Raw genomic sequence first — 16,046 nt, 5'->3', positions numbered from 1 at the left:
AACTTGAAATAATAGCTGTCGAGTCTGGCTTTATGTGTCTCAGAGGAAGCACAAGGTAAATCGGCCAGAAAATGAGAGTACAAAAGTGAAAATGTAATAGATATTGATGGATTTGATTTATTTAATGACCTAAAAATACAAATCACTGCATAGCAGTCATTTCACACTTTAAATCATCGAGGATAAAAACACAAAGGTCCTAGGGCTTATTTTTATTGTGGTCCACTTCACAAAGGACAAACAGGCAACAAAGCGGCTTTCCACATGACATTATTTATGTAGTACACTCAAAACATAATTAAAAAGCCCTCATTCATGCTATAATATGTGTGTGTGTGTTTATGTCTGTGTGTTTATAGGGCATCTGTGGACTGCTCCAGAGTTGCTGCGTGATCAAAACAGACCACCTTGTGGAACACAGAAAGGGGACGTGTACAGTTTCGGCATCATCCTGCAGGAACTGGCTCTACTCAAAGGGGTCTTCTACCTGGAGGGACCACCTCTCAGCCCTAAAGGTTAGAAACCCAGGGACTGGCTTTCGTATGAAACCTTTCAGACAAGCACAGGGTGGGCATCTGTCAGCTATTGTGACAGATCTGGGCAGTCTGCCTTCTTCTCTGGTGCATTGAACTAGCATTGCATTAACAGAAGTTTGTAAATTGGCTGGCTTCATGAGTCTTGGAGGAAGCAGGTGCTTGCATTCACCCTCCAAGACTGGTCAAGACTGTGTCTAAACCGGGTAGCTGTAGATGTACTGGGTGGTTGATGAGAAACAATTGGGGAGAATGTATAAACAAATTGTTTACTGCAATGGCTTTATCACTAATATGTGTTTGAGAAGGAAGTCGACTGTAACTTTTAATTCAGTGCTTCAATCAGTTTAACTGAGAGAATGAGAATGCCATTTTGGACAGAGTTTGATTGCCGTTACAGAGCTAGAGCTGTGTAGAAAAACTGGACCTTTTTTATCCTGCGCACAAACAGACTGGAGAGTGAGAAAATGATGTGGAAACGTTTGCTGAACTTTATAAAAAATGTATTTGATCGTGAACAAAAGATCATGAACATCGCCTTTAAGTTATATTTTACCTGAATGCACACAGGGCGGCACAGTGGTGTGTTCTCCCTGTGTCTGCGTGGGTTTCCTCCGGGCGACTGTCTGTGAGGAATGTGGTGTGTTCTCCCTGTGTCTGCGTGGGTTTCCTCCAAGCGACTGTCTGTGAGGAGTGTGGTGTGTTCTCTCTGTGTCTGTGTGGGTTTCCTCCGGGCGACTGTCTGTGAGGAGTGTGGTGTGTTCTCTCTGTGTCTGCGTGGGTTTCCTCCGGGCGACTGTCTGTGAGGAGTGTGGTGTGTTCTCCCTGTGTCTGCGTGGGTTTCCTCCGGGTGACTGTCTGTGAGGAGTGTGGTGTGTTCTCCCTGTGTCTGCGCGGGTTTCCTCCGGGTGACTGTCTGTGAGGAGTGTGGTGTGTTCTCCCTGTATCTGCATGGGTTTCCTCCGGGTGACTGTCTGTGAGGAGTGAGAAGTGTTCTCCCCGTGTCTGCTTGGGTTTCCTCCGGGTGACTGTCTGTGAGGAGTGTGGCGTGTTCTCCCTGTGTCTGCGTGGGTTTCCTCCGGGTGACTGTCTGTGAGGAGTGTGGCGTGTTCTCCCTGTGTCTGCGTGGGTTTCCTCCGGGTGACTGTCTGTGAGAAGTGTGGTGTGTTTTTCCTGTGTCTGCGTGGGTTTCCTCCGGGTGACTGTCTGTAATGAGTGTGGTTTGTTCTCCCTGTGTCTGCGTGGGTTTCCTCCGGGTGACTGTCTGTGAGGAGTGTGGTGTGTTTTCCCTGTGTCTGCGTGGGTTTCCTCCGGGTGACTGTCTGTGAGGAGTGTGGTGTGTTCTCCCTGTGTCTGCGTGGGTTTCCTGCGGATGACTGTCTGTGAGGAGTGTGGTGTGTTCTCCCTGTGTCTGCGTGGGTTTCCTCCGGGCGACTGTCTGTGAGGAGTGTGGTGTGTTCTCCCTGTGTCTGCGTGGGTTGCCTGCGGGTGACTGTCTGTGAGGAGTGTGGTGTGTTCTCTCTGTGTCTGCGTGGGTTTCCTCCGGGTGACTGTCTGTGAGGAGTGTGGTGTGTTCTCCCTGTGTCTGCGTGGGTTTCCTCCGGGCGACTGTCTGTGAGGAGTGTGGTGTGTTCTCCCTGTGTCTGCGTGGGTTTCCTCCGGGCGACTGTCTGTGAGGAGTTTGGTATGTTCTCCCTGTGTCTGCGTGGGTTTCCTCCGGGCGACTGTCTGTGAAGAGTGTGGTGTGTTCTCCCTGTGTCTGCGTGGGTTTCCTCCGGGCGACTGTCTGTGAAGAGTGTGGTGTGTTCTCCCTGTGTCTGCGTGGGTTTTCTCCGGGTGACTGTCTGTGAGGAGTGTGGTGTGTTCTCCCTGTGTCCACGTGGGTTTCCTCCGGGTGACTGTCTGTGAGGAGTGTGGTGGGTTCTCCCTGTGTCTGCATGGGTTTCCTCCGGGTGACTGTCTGTGAGGAGTGTGGTGTGTTTTCCCTGTGTCCACGTGGGTTTCCTCCGGGTGACTGTCTGTGAGGAGTGTGATGTGTTCTCCCTGTGTCCACGTGGGTTTCCTCCGGGTGACTGTCTGTGAGGAGTGTGGTATGTTCTCCCTGTGTCTGCATGGGTTTCCTTCGGGTGACTGTCTGTGAGGAGTGTGGTGTGTTTTCCCTGTGTCTGCGTGGGTTTCCTCCGGGTGACTGTCTGTAATGAGTGTGGTGTGTTCTCCCTGTGTCTGCATGGGTTTCCTCCGGGTGACTGTCTGTGAGGAGTGTGGTGTGTTCTCCCCGTGTCTGCGTGGGTTTCCTCTGGGTGCTCCGGTTTCCTCCCACAGTCCTAAAACACACATTGGTAGGTGGATTGTCGACTCGAAAGTTTCCGTAGGTGTGAGTGTGTGAGTGAATGTGTGTGTTGCCCTGTGAAGGACTGGCGCCCCCTCCAGGGTGTATTCCCACCTTGCACCCAATGATTCCAGGTAGGCTCTGGACCCACCGTGACCCTGAACTGGAAAAAGCGGTTACAGATAATGAATGAATGTATGAATGCACACATTCACATTTGCCATTTGAGAAACGTCTTGCAAAAACTGTGTAACTTGGGTGCAGTCGCAGCTATATTAACATAGAGAAAATGCTTCTTCTGCTTCTCATAAGCGCATTCCAGTAGAATCTTACCAAACACAGCTCCTGTCACCTTTCACACTCACAGAAACTAAGTTTGCTTTTAAAATAACAGACTCTGTGACATTACACTGTTTTCTTATCAGATTTGAGGCCTTATTGTAATATCACGGGAGTTGTACTAGGAATTTAGATCATACATTTCACGCATAATCCTTTCCTGTACGGTTACATTACACTTTTATAAAATGCTTGTATAAAAGGGCTTATTGAGTCAGGGCTCAGCTACTTCAAGGAAAATCCTTTGTGTACATTCACTGTGCAAATACAGCTTGTATAATACACATAGAAAACCAGCTGCAGCAGCATATGAGCCTAAGTTTATAATGCTCCATTCCAAGTGTTTGCGAGAGCGGTAGAAATGCCCACAGGATTGGGCTGTGGACCAGTGGAACTAATCCAGGACCAGAACTAATTATACAATGTCGCTACTTGACCTAACTAATCTTCTGGTTGAATACCTTTAATCCTTACAGCAATATTTTTACGTCTACTCTAAAGCCTTCCCAGGCTGTTAATGCACTAAAGGAAGCACAGTTTTCAGGAAAAGAAATTGTGAGTCAGATATTGATTGTGTATATTATTGTTGCTCACCACAGTATCTTTTTTTAAAAGTTATCATGGCTTCTTAGGGTACAGAGAGGAAACAACAGAGGTTCCCAACCACAGGCCTGCACACCAGCATCAGGCTGTGGTTTGTTTGGTACCAGGTCGTTCACCTTCTGTAAACACCTCACCCTGTTCCAGATCCGGATCGTCTCTGGAAGCTCTGGGAGCAAGGCAGGAACACATCAACTTCAGGGCACCACACATTCAGACACAGCAGTGCTGCTGGAGTTTTTAAACCCTGTGTCCACTCTGAGACACTCCTCCCTCGGTGGTCCACCTTGTAGATGTAGAGTCAGAGACAGTAGCTCATCTGTCGCTGCACAGTGTGTGTCGGTCGTCCTCTAGTCCTTCATCAGTGACACAGCACGCTGTCGGCTGGATGTTTTTGGTCGGTGGACTGTTCTCAGTCCAGACACTGAGGGGTTTAAAAACTCCAGCAGTCACTGCTGTGTCTGATCCACTCTACACCAGCACAACACACACTAACACACCACCACCACCACCACGTCAGTGTCACTGCAGCCCTGAGAATGACCCACCACCACCTCACACCTGCTCTGTGGGGGTCCTGTGAGGGGTCCTGACCATTGAAGAGCAGGGTGAAGGGAGGATAACACAGTATGCGGAGAAACAGATGGACTCCAGTCTGTAAAGTGCTCCAGTGTGGTCAGCGGAGCTGATAAAATAGACAGTGAGCGTAGATACAAGGTAGGTGTTCCTAATCCAGTGATGGGTCAGTGTACGCGATGATGAAAGTGAATACAGAACCTTAGACCTATCACAGTGGGCCTGAAAACATCCTGTTGCCTTTTCCACCCACACACTTGGATGTGTCTGAGTGTTAATAGCATTATTTAATCACAAAATCTAGAGTATGTTTTTTGAATTAGAGAGCACTATTCATGGAGCACAAGAGAATAATGTCGCCGGGTTTTCAATGCTCATGCTCGAGTTTATTCTGTGTATCCATTATTGTCTTTGCTTCCACTCTACTTCCACTGTAGCCTGTCCATGTTGAGGCAGATTTGAGCTGTGGGTGTGTTCCGTACTCACAGATATTGTGTACTCGGTGCCTACCGGAGCGTATGTAGTTGTAAGTGTGCTGTGTAGTCTCCACTCTCAAACACTACAGGTTTTAGACTGATGTAGTTTGTCCACAGAATATTTTTAACGTGATGTGTACCAAATGCAGTGCTTTTGAACACACTTCTCGTTCTGCAAGTACTATTTTGGCACACTGCTTTAAAGAGAAGTATAAAATATGGGTCACAGCCTGAGGTTTCTGGCACCATTGCAAAATATAAGACACAAATACCACACGTTATAGTGAACAGGTCATAGTTTGTAGGCTGTAGTCATGGATACGCAGAATTATTCCTGTCAGGGTGTAGACGAGGGTCCAGGATGTGACAGGAGGAAGAATGCACTCATTAAATTGGAGCGAGAGATTGTGGAGTCTAATAGGACATTTGAATGAGGCAGTGTTTGGCATTAATAATAATGTTTATCACCCAGTGTCTATACGGATAATTACAGCAGCCGCTCCTGTCACCTCGTCTCACCTCGGTATCCTCTCTGTACCCCCCTCCACTCTTCCTCTAACGCCCCCACTCTCCTCCTGAGCTCCTCACCTGTGTGTGTGTGTGTCAGGTGTTGGGTAATGAGTGTCCGCTTTTATCTCTGTATTTACATTCCTCCTGTCAGCAGCCCTCGCTTTGCTGCACCACTTACACCCTGAGAATAACACACACACACACACACTCACACACACACTCACTCACACACACACTCACACACACACACACACACACACACACATTCACACACACTCACAACCTAAATCCTGACAATGTAAATCGTCAGAGAGAGAAAAAGAGAGACTGAGAAAGAAACAGAGCGAGAGGCAAAGAGAGCTAGGGAAAAAAGAAAGAAACAGAGGTGGACAGAGAAAGGGCACAACAGAAAGGGGAAAATACAGATACATAAAGGTATACTACAGCTGCCAGAGAAAATAGGGGGCAAAGAATGGAAAAGATAAAGCGGGAAATAAAAAGATTGTGAAAGAGAAGGAGGGAAAAAAGAGAGAGAGAGAGAGAGAGAGAGAGAGAGGGAGGAAGAATGCGAGAGATCAGGAGATAAGAAAAACAGAAATAATGTAAGGGAACACAATAAACATGAGAGAGACAGAAAAAGAGAGCAAGAGGAATACAAAAAAAAATAGTGAGAGGCGGCGGATCAAGCATCCACTAGAGACACATTTCTGGCACAGAGCCAGGTGATGAGTAGAGCACAGGGAGTCGAAGGCAGTAATGAAAGAATGCCATCGTGCCATAGGAACTGTAATGACAAGAGGAGAGAGACACAGAGTGACAGAGAAGGAAGGGAAGAGGGAGAGAGAGAGGAAAGGGACAGTGTTCAGACAGAAATGGAGTGGGACTGACAGGTGAAGCGGAGATAAGAACATTAACAGATGAAGTGGAATGGAAAGACAGTGGTGTAGCTCGGTGTACATTTATTTACACGTTATGGCCAACATCCGACACTTTTTGAATATTAATAAGAAGTTATCTTTGCTGCAGTAACAACTCTTGTGGAAAATCTGTGGTTCTGAAAACCTTTTTCACTGAAAACAGGAATTCTAGGGACAGCAGGAGAACGTTCACTCACGGCTGAAGTGCCCTTGAGCAAGGCACCTACTCCCCCCCAAACGGCTCCCTGGGCCCGAGGTGGTTGGCAGCCCTCTACTCCAGTTGCGTGTGTGTTCACTGCCCCTAGTGTTTGTGAAGAATTGCCCTCTAGTGTGTGTTTGTGTGTTCACAACCAAGTGCTGTAACAAAATGGATGCTGAGCCGGATCTGTGTGTAAAGCTCACTGATCTAGTCCCTGTCATGGACACTGGAGGGGAATAGCCTTTTCACTAAAATGGCAAGTGGTAAATGATTAGTTATGCTTACAATGTACAAGATTTGTGTGTGTGTGTGTGTGGTACTTGGAGGTTTTGGATTGATAATGGATGGTACTTGGGCTAAAGGGGCTTGGGATTTTTTCCCCTCTTCCCCAGGGACTCTTAGCAGTGAATTGAATTAGGAATTGAACCCAAGTTTGCTATGTGTTATTTACTACGCTGTATATTTTATATATGATTATACCATGAGGGAAAACAAATACAGGGATTGTCTGAGTGTGCGTTCAGAGAATAACCCACTTTCTCCACTCAGTCATTTTAAAAGGACAAAGCATGACAACAGAAATCTGTCTGATGCCACAAAATACCCAATCACATCACTGTGCTGCTGAGTTACAAGATTAAAGGCCACAAAAGATTTACAGTGTTTAATTCAAACACAATTACCAGTACCCATGTAATATTACCTGCTTTGTCATATTCACCCTCTCTCTCTCTCTCTCTCTCTCTCTCTCTCTCTCACCAACCCTCTTCAGAGATAGTGGAGCGAGTAGCTGAGGGGCGCTGGCCATACATGCGTCCACTATTGTGTCCCCAGAGTCACAGTGAGCAGCTTGGTCAGCTGATGCAGCGCTGCTGGTCAGAGGATGTCAACGAGAGGCCTGACTTTCACCAGATCAAAGTGATGCTTCACAAAAACAACAGGTGCCTCCACTCCTTTCACACCATTTCCTCCTGTCAATCCACTCACTTCACTCACTTCTCTCATTCTACCAACTCCACTCCATCTACTCACTCGTTTCTCTCAGCACTCAGTCAGCTGTATTTTACTCACTGCACTCGCACCGCTCGGCTTATTGCAGAAACGCCAGCACAGCTTATTAATATTAACAATGAAATTGTTATTTTATTATCACTGAACTATTCACCTCATTGTAACTGGATTTGTAAGAATTTTAATGGCTACCTGCTTAGGCAAGTCACAACAACACCGTCACTTACTGTTATCCTTATTAGAATTAATTCATTCATTCATTATCTGTAACCCTTATCCAGTTCAGGGTCGTGGTGGGTTCAGAGCCTATCTGGAATCATTGGGTGCAAGGTGGGAATACACCCTGGAGGGGGCGCCAGACACACTTACACCTATGGACACTTTTTGTTTTTTTGAGTCACCAATCCACCTACCAACTTGTGTTTTTGGACTGTGGGAGGAAACAGGAGCCCCCGGAGGAAACCCACACTGACACGGGGAGAACACACCACACTCCTCACAGACAGTCACCCGGAGGAAACCCACACTGACACGGGGAGAACACACCACACTCCTCACAGACAGTCACCCGGAGGAAACCCACGCAGACACAGGGAGGACACACCACACTCCTCACAGACAGTCACCTGGAGGAAACCCACACAGACACAGGGAGGACACACCACACTCCTCACAGACAGTCACCTGGAGGAAACCCACACAGACACAGGGAGAACACACCACACTCCTCACAAACAGTCACCCGGAGGAAACCCACACAGACACAGGAAGAACACACCACACTCCTCACAGACAGTCACCCGGAGGAAACCCACGCAGACACAGGGAGAACACACCACACTCCTCACGGACAGTCACCCGGAGGAAACCCACGTGGACACAGGGAGAACACACCACACTCCTCACAGACAGTCACCCGGAGGAAACCCACGCAGACACAGGGAGAACACACCACACTCCTCACAGACAGTCACCCGGAGGAAACCCACGCAGACACAGGGAGGACACACCACACTCCTCACAAACAGTCACTTGGAGGAAACCCACGCAGACACAGGGAGGACACACCACACTCCTCACAGACAGTCACCCGGAGGAAACCCACGCAGACACAGGGAGAACACACCACACTCCTCACAGACAGTCACCCGGAGCGGGAATCGAACCCACTGCGACACTACCTGCTGCGCCACTGTGCCGCCCCTTATTAGAATTATACTGTGAAAATATCAGTCGTTTAGTTTATAAAGTACTCTCGTTGAGGCAGACATCGCGGTGGAGCAAAGTCTTTCGCTAAATGTCAAGAGCCACTTCTCTGGAGCACCATCAGCACGAATCACACTCCTTCGTCAGAGACTTGGAATGAATTTCCCAGCTTTAGATGACCCTTTACTGAAAATTATTCCGTGAAGGACATGTCCAGCTCTTTATAACCAGTTTAAAACTCATGAGTGACCAAACCCCTATAGAAATAAACATTAATTTTTAATATTCAGACACTTTTGATCTGAACCTGATTTCAATTTCCTTTTGTAAACATTACCTTTTAATTGGAGTTGGCCAACATTTTATGCAATGAACCAGTTCATAATAAAACACTGTATTAGTGACTGTGCTCACAGTGTTTGGATTCTGTTCAATGATAAATAATATACTATTATCATTTAATTTCTGCAATTTAGAAAAGATTACAAGAAACAGTAAAGCACAAAATTATTTGTTGTACTTGTCAGAATATAAGTTGGTAGCTTCCTTTCTAGATGCTATAAGAAATAGTAAATAAGTATAGGAAGTGAAATAAGAATGCAAGTGAATAGATGGTCTACGCGTGCAATCGCAATCACAAAGTACTTTTTTTGTATTGTGCCTTGCTTTTATTCAGTGAGTCTCCCTCTCCCATGGCGCTGACTCTAATGCTCCCCCTTTCCCTGTCCATAGAGGCTACGGCTCCAACATCCTGGACAACCTGCTGTCCCGTATGGAGCAGTACGCCAATAACCTGGAGGAGCTGGTGGAGGAGAGGACGCAGGCGTACCACGAGGAGAAACGCAAAGCTGAAGCTCTGCTCTATCAGATCCTGCCTCAGTGAGTGCAACCTGGCCTTTTCATCAACATGTCAACAAGCCTATTTTTGTGTTTCTAAGTGGCTGTTCAAGTGGGGAAAAGGGCATTTTACAGGTTTGGTTGTTCGTTATGTCTTTGTCCTACCTGCCAGGACCCTCAATGAACACTCTGAAACCTCTGAATCATTATGAATGCGGACTGATTAAGTGCTTTTGGCATTTGGCTTTCGGGGCCACATCCAATATGCTTTATCTCAGAGATCCTTAATCAGCCTGATAGCCTTGATCGTCTCTCTTAATTGCACTTCTCCATATTTCTTCCTCTATCTCACGCTCTTAGATATTTTTTTTTAATTCTCGCTTTATTTGATTCCTTTGTCTCATGTCCTTATGCAGCTGCAACTTTGGGACAATATCATCAGAAGCTGCTATATATATAAATGACGTTTAACTGAATTGAATTGTGTGTGTGTGTGTGTGTGTGTGTGTGTGTGTGTGTTACAGTTCTGTGGCAGAGCAGCTGAAAAGAGGCGAGACGGTGCAGGCTGAGGCCTTTGACTCCGTCACTATCTACTTCAGTGATATCGTAGGCTTTACAGCTCTGTCGGCGGAGAGCACCCCGATGCAGGTGCCGTTTGACAAACCTGTTCAATAAGAAATCTCACTACAATCGTCAGAGCCGCCGGAAAATGTGGGAAATGTCAGGATTTGACTCTCACTGCGTTTGTCATTTTCCCTCAGGTCGTGACTTTACTGAATGATCTGTACACGTGTTTCGACGCCATCATTGACAACTTTGACGTTTACAAGGTAAGTAGCCCTTTAAGTGCATGGGTGTTTCTCTAAGGGCCTCAGCATACCACCTGCGAAAAGAAGTTTGTAAGAGTTGCGCGAAAGCCGAAAGCTCGTCCGCGAGCACACAATCTCACATACTTTCATTTCGACCAATCACAGGTGAATCAATCTTTTATAGGTGTTAGCTCCAGGCATGTTTTTATTGCTGTATATTTTGTTGACTACTGACTTTGTGCCCAAGGCTCACAGTGGGGAAGCAGACTGCAGCTGGTTTGTAAACGGTGTGTGTGTGTGTGTGTGTTGTTTTCAGGTGGAGACAATCGGTGATGCGTACATGGTTGTGTCAGGACTCCCTGTGAGGAACGGGAAGCTGCACACTCGCGAGATCGCCCGCATGTCACTGGCTCTGCTGGAGGCCGTGTACTCCTTCAGGATCCGCCATCGACCCGACCTGCAGCTGCGTCTGCGCATCGGCATCCACACCGGTCAGCTGAGATAGTTCATCATAAAACCACATTCATCCACTTTTCCTCCTTTTAACTAATCGCAGTCAGTCAGCAGTAAGTTTGGTGTCTCATGTAAGGATAGTTTCCAGATAAGGAAACTTTTCAAGCCTCGGGTTGGTAGCTGCTACTGTTTCAGCTAAACCAGTGGTTCATAAAGTGTCAGAAACCACATGATCAGTTCTGTTGAAAACTCTCCCCAGTCTAAGGTGAGAGTGTGATTGACCCTCTGGGGTCGAAGAAAGCGCCGGCACGTCAACGACCATTTGCGATGTTTCTATTAATATCTTAGCGATAGCACAGCGTAGGAATACAGTTCAAACACTCTCTTTCGATTGCATGTTATTGCGTTTTTCAGGGTTAGAGACAGATTATCTCTACATAAAATGCTCTAGGTCACACAAGAGAGCTGAGATTGTTCTGAACATTTTGATATAAATATAACTTTAAAGAGGAATTTCAGAAAATTGAGAAAATGTCCTCAGACCCCAAAGGGTTAATTAAGGCTGTAGTTTGTACAGTGTTACCTGGTGAGATATAAGCCATAACTGAAATGATCCCTACTTTTTCAGAGACTTGCAATTCTACCATTTCTTTTCAACTGCCACCAACACTGTTAGCAACAATGCTAACTGCCAAATTCTGTTACATGAGCTAACAACCACCCGTATTAGCTAGTTTTGTGATGGGGGAGAGAGAGGCTAGTCAGTCTATCCACCAGGAAAAAGCAACTCTAACCTTGTAGTGCCAGTGCAAGACTAAAGAAGCAACCTCCAGACACTAGTCCTGAAATCAATGGATGAATCAAATTCACATTCGTCAAAAGTGCTGCAAGGTACTGATCCAATACTGACATGGTATTGTTGCGTATCAAAGTTGTGGTGTGTCACCATTAATTTTTAGCTACATTACAGTCACAGCTCCGATGGCCAATTAATAATTTTATTTTAAATGAGCAATGACATTCATGGGACATATCATGGGTTTTACAGTCTGTAATGAGTTATGAGGAATGTTAAGGGAAACTGACTATTTGTGTATGTGTACATGTCTGTTTCCACTCAGCAGTACAAACGTGTGTGTGTGTGTGTGTGTATTTCCAGGCCCTGTGTGTGCTGGAGTTGTTGGGCTAAAGATGCCAAGGTATTGTTTGTTTGGAGACACAGTGAATACAGCTTCACGCATGGAATCAAACGGAGAAGGTAGGACTTCACTGTAAGCTGTATACCTTTACTGTATATCGCTAGTTTGATCCTAGGAATCGTGTGCCCGTCATCCAAGGCTGGGAGTGTGAGACAGCACAGTTGTCTTATCTCTCAATGAGTAAGATGGCCCTACATACAGGCATCAGCTGATGTCTGTGCTCTCCTCCAGCACGTTGAGCTGTCTCGCGTCATTACATCATCAGCAAGTTCAAAAAGAAGCAGTGGCTGGCTTTATGTTTGTCAGAGGAAGCACCCAGCCTTCCAGATCGATGGGGTTGTGTGTGATAGGAGGAGTACTAGCTAACAGGGTGGAATTAAGGATGAATTTAATTGAAGAAACCATTCTGCAGAATTTTTAAAAATCTTACTCTATATGACTTTTCTAAGTAGTAGAGGGTATTTTATGGAAAGTTGTTTTAAATTGACTATTCATTAGCATGTGAATGCATTATCAGATCGGAGCAGTGCAAAGCCAGAGTAACTCCTCTTGTCATTATATTTCTGAATGACAGATAATCATCAGAATGAGAACTGAATAGATGTTTTTGGATGGTTTTCATGCAGCTAATATTCAATGAGAAGCAGATATAGCTCTCGGCTACTGAAAAGGCGCAGTCAGTCTCTGACATTATTATTATTATATTTCTATTGAGAGTGGAAGCACAGAATCATCCTAACATCAGTGTTTTTGTGTGGCGTTCCATCAGCACTGAAGATCCACGTGTCTGAGGCTACACGTGCCGTCCTTCAGGAGTTCAACTGCTTCCAGCTGGAGCTCAGAGGAGACATAGAAATGAAAGGCAAAGGCAGGATGAGGACCTACTGGCTTCTGGGGGAGAGTACCTCCAACCACGCCTGAGCAGAGCAGAGGAAGAACCCCGAGGAATCAGCATCCTCTGAGGAGAAGAGGAGCCAGTTAGCGAGAGAGAAAATAATCATGTAGCAGAAATGTTCAAGCCCTTGAACTGAGAGAGGAGAGAAAGGAGCTGCTGATGTTTTGGAGCAAGCATCGATCCTTCTGTTGTGTCTCAAAGCTTCAGGTAATTGAGGCAAGAAGACGGGCGTAATTTGCCTGTTGAGGACTCAATAAAATGATGTAAAATGATTTGGAGAAAATAATGAAACATTAAAAACAATGTTTTCCACATTGTGAACATTGACTGGCTTGAGGATGGTGTCCTCTAGTGGTGGGATACTGTAGGTCTCTTTTTTATGAACCCTTGATTAGAGCAGTAGGTCTTTTTTTCTTCTTTTTTGAGTGTGTAAAGCCAATAAATTGTTTATTTGCCCCGCAACCTCTCTACATTGCCACTCAATACCTTCCTGACATATTCCAGTATGTGGACAATGGAACAAAACAGTTCTTCATTACGAATTAATGGACTACAGATTATTACATCATCCCACGCAGAGGACACTGAGGCAGAAATGTAGTACTGACAAACACAAGGGATTCTGCAGGAAAACATACACAGTGTGAGGGTGATATACAGGGGGTAGAAATAACAGATTCCAAACACTGCATGTTTTTAAAGCGACAAAATATGATTTTTTTTTTAAAAAAAAGCAATATCCGTGAGTGGTTCTTATTTTGTCGGCACACATTAAAAGTGTAATCTACTGTAAAGAAGCCTTCCAAACTTTACACTTCTCTAAAGCAATAGGAGGCACCTACAAAGCTGTAAAAGAGATTATTTCCCAAATTGCCATGGAAACGGAGGGACGTCCGATGGGGACCCAGGACAATATCTATGATCTCCACAAAGTCTACAATGACACCACAAGTTCGGCTTAAATATAAAGTGAAACACACTATACGTGTCATTCATTTGCGGAAAGGTGTTAAAAGTCCAGGCGTCCAAACACTTTTGGCCATATAGTGTATAAATGGACAGTGAGACATGAGAAAATACACAGAGCATGTTCATTAACAGAATTCAATCAGATTATTTAAAGTATGCGGCATGATTCAAAATACTGACAAAATAAAATAAAATAATAAAGTATTAGTACCTCTCAGTATTCCCCTCGGAAGTGCCCCCCCCCACACGCACACACACACACACACACACACACACACACACAAACACACACGCATCTTTGTTCCGAAAGAGCTGGATTTCTCCCAAGTACTGGCAGTATAAAAAGTTAAAATGCAGTGTTTGAGTATTGTGTAGCAGTGGGGCACAAAGAGAGCTGCGTAGAGTAAAAGCAACTCATAGTCAAGTTAAAGTGCTGTTACTTCAGTGAAATAGGATTAAAGCTAAATTTACCGTTCAAAAAAAGAAAAAACAATGAGTAGAAACACGAGTGTAACCGAGTAATTATTGTCGCTGCCCAAAGTCAAAAATATGTATCTCCAAAATAGTCAAAACATCTTCCTAAAGTTTGAAAGGAAGTCAATGTAAAAAACCATTTTGGAGCATTTCTATTGGTCCATTCATCATGACACTTTCACACAGTGTGAAGGACAGCGGCTGGGTTTAAATGCTTTAGCACACTAAAAATCCACAAATATTGAGATGCATGTTTTTCTTTGGAAATAGAGGCTAACGAACGCTATTTCATTCCCACACAAGCTTCGCCTGGATTTTCATGTCTTTTCTATTATTTCTAGAAACAGAAATCTTTAAACTAGAGTCACGATTCATTCCACTGTAAGGATTAATGTCACTGTATCACTGAAAGGGGACATGTCTCAAACATCACCTCAGATTTCTTCTCTATTGTCTACCTCCTGTATATTCATGTTATATTTGACGTGTACAGAATGATCCTCAGATACAGTGTATAATGAATGTCTAAACAAATTGTTTTGTTTTGTTTAGTTTTATTTTTCGATATGGTGTGGATCGTGTTGGTGTGGTTCGGACCGATGTACAGACAAGCTACAAACACTAAAAAATAGTTTTGCCAGCTGCAACACTGAGTGCCTCCATTAACCTGTAACCAGCATCAATATAGAAGTCTAGAAGGAGATGTCTCCAGCCTGAGATCTGTTCTATAACGCCAAGTACACCTGTATTAGTACTAGTAGTGTGTAACTCGTGCTCGTTTTAACCCATGCACCGCTTGCCAAAAGGAGGGAGCATCTCTCAGGAGTCTCTTGGGATCATGTGCCTTCCTCAAGGGCACCATGGCGTGAGCAGGGGTTCAGTTGGTGAAGTCCAAAAATGGTTATTTAGTCAAAATGGCTTGTGTAATTTCTGAAAAGTGGGATTTTTGCCAGAAAATAAATTTCATAATTCAATGGTTGAGATGTAAGCAAAGTCATTCTGATTGGTTTGTTGTGAAATTGTACAGATATTTACCAGCTTGGATTTCTTTACGTTTACATTTATGTTGCCGTTTGGCAGACGATGTAATAGAAACGTTGGCTAGCGCAGTATTAGGAGTCTTGCCCAGGGACATATGGGTAACAGCTGGTGTTCATGCCCCGGCTGGGAATTAAACCCTAGTCTGCTACGTGGAGAACAGTAGTTTTATCCACTGTGCTATACACAAAATATACATAATCCTTTACAGTGGTTGTCATGGGAACCAGAGATAGCAGTGTAGCCACAACACAGATACAGCCATTTAACTGAATATTCAGAAGTGCACCGGAGCACTTACAGAATTTTACAGTAAAATAGTGATGAATTTAAAAACATACTTGTACCTTTCTGTAACGAGAGGTTTTTAAAGATAAATTTTAAGAAAAATGTTATCTATCAAAACTATTACACAATAAAAAGGACCTGTTACTGATCAACAACTTAATAGGGGTATTAACTTTCTATGAGGGAGCTTTTCAGGCGCCTGTTTCCCAGCAACAACATTGTGAGTAAATCTGACACTGGAATAGCATTTTACACCAAACCACCCTGAAATATGCAGAAAACCAGTGGAATTACCTTTAAGATGTTGCTGAAATCTTCCCCCGGCTGAGAGTTAAGTAACACTGTACATTGTGTATGGATAGAAAACAGATATCCAGCTGAGGATGGT

The 16,046-nt window shown here is 44.8% G+C and overlaps 1 protein-coding gene across 1 annotated transcript in view; it reads left to right on the top strand.

Annotated features, from left to right (window-relative positions):
• The window catches only part of npr1a (natriuretic peptide receptor 1a), a 131,959-nt gene extending 116,320 nt beyond the window's left edge, over window positions 1-15,639 (top strand). Inside the window, exons 15-22 of the mRNA XM_066673633.1 lie at window positions 360-515; window positions 7,252-7,420; window positions 9,429-9,575; window positions 10,058-10,181; window positions 10,295-10,363; window positions 10,659-10,833; window positions 11,955-12,053; window positions 12,764-15,639. Of these exons, the coding sequence (XP_066529730.1) occupies window positions 360-515; window positions 7,252-7,420; window positions 9,429-9,575; window positions 10,058-10,181; window positions 10,295-10,363; window positions 10,659-10,833; window positions 11,955-12,053; window positions 12,764-12,915 (1,091 nt within the window). The 3' untranslated portion in view covers window positions 12,916-15,639. The remainder of the gene's footprint in view (window positions 1-359; window positions 516-7,251; window positions 7,421-9,428; window positions 9,576-10,057; window positions 10,182-10,294; window positions 10,364-10,658; window positions 10,834-11,954; window positions 12,054-12,763) is intronic.
• The last annotated feature ends 407 nt before the right edge of the window (window positions 15,640-16,046 follow it).

This window comes from Hoplias malabaricus, chromosome 6 (genome assembly GCF_029633855.1).
Source record: "Hoplias malabaricus isolate fHopMal1 chromosome 6, fHopMal1.hap1, whole genome shotgun sequence".
NCBI classification, from domain to species: Eukaryota; Metazoa; Chordata; class Actinopteri; order Characiformes; family Erythrinidae; genus Hoplias; species Hoplias malabaricus.
Note: the sequence above shows the minus strand (reverse complement) of the source record. Positions and strands in the feature narration are given on the sequence as shown.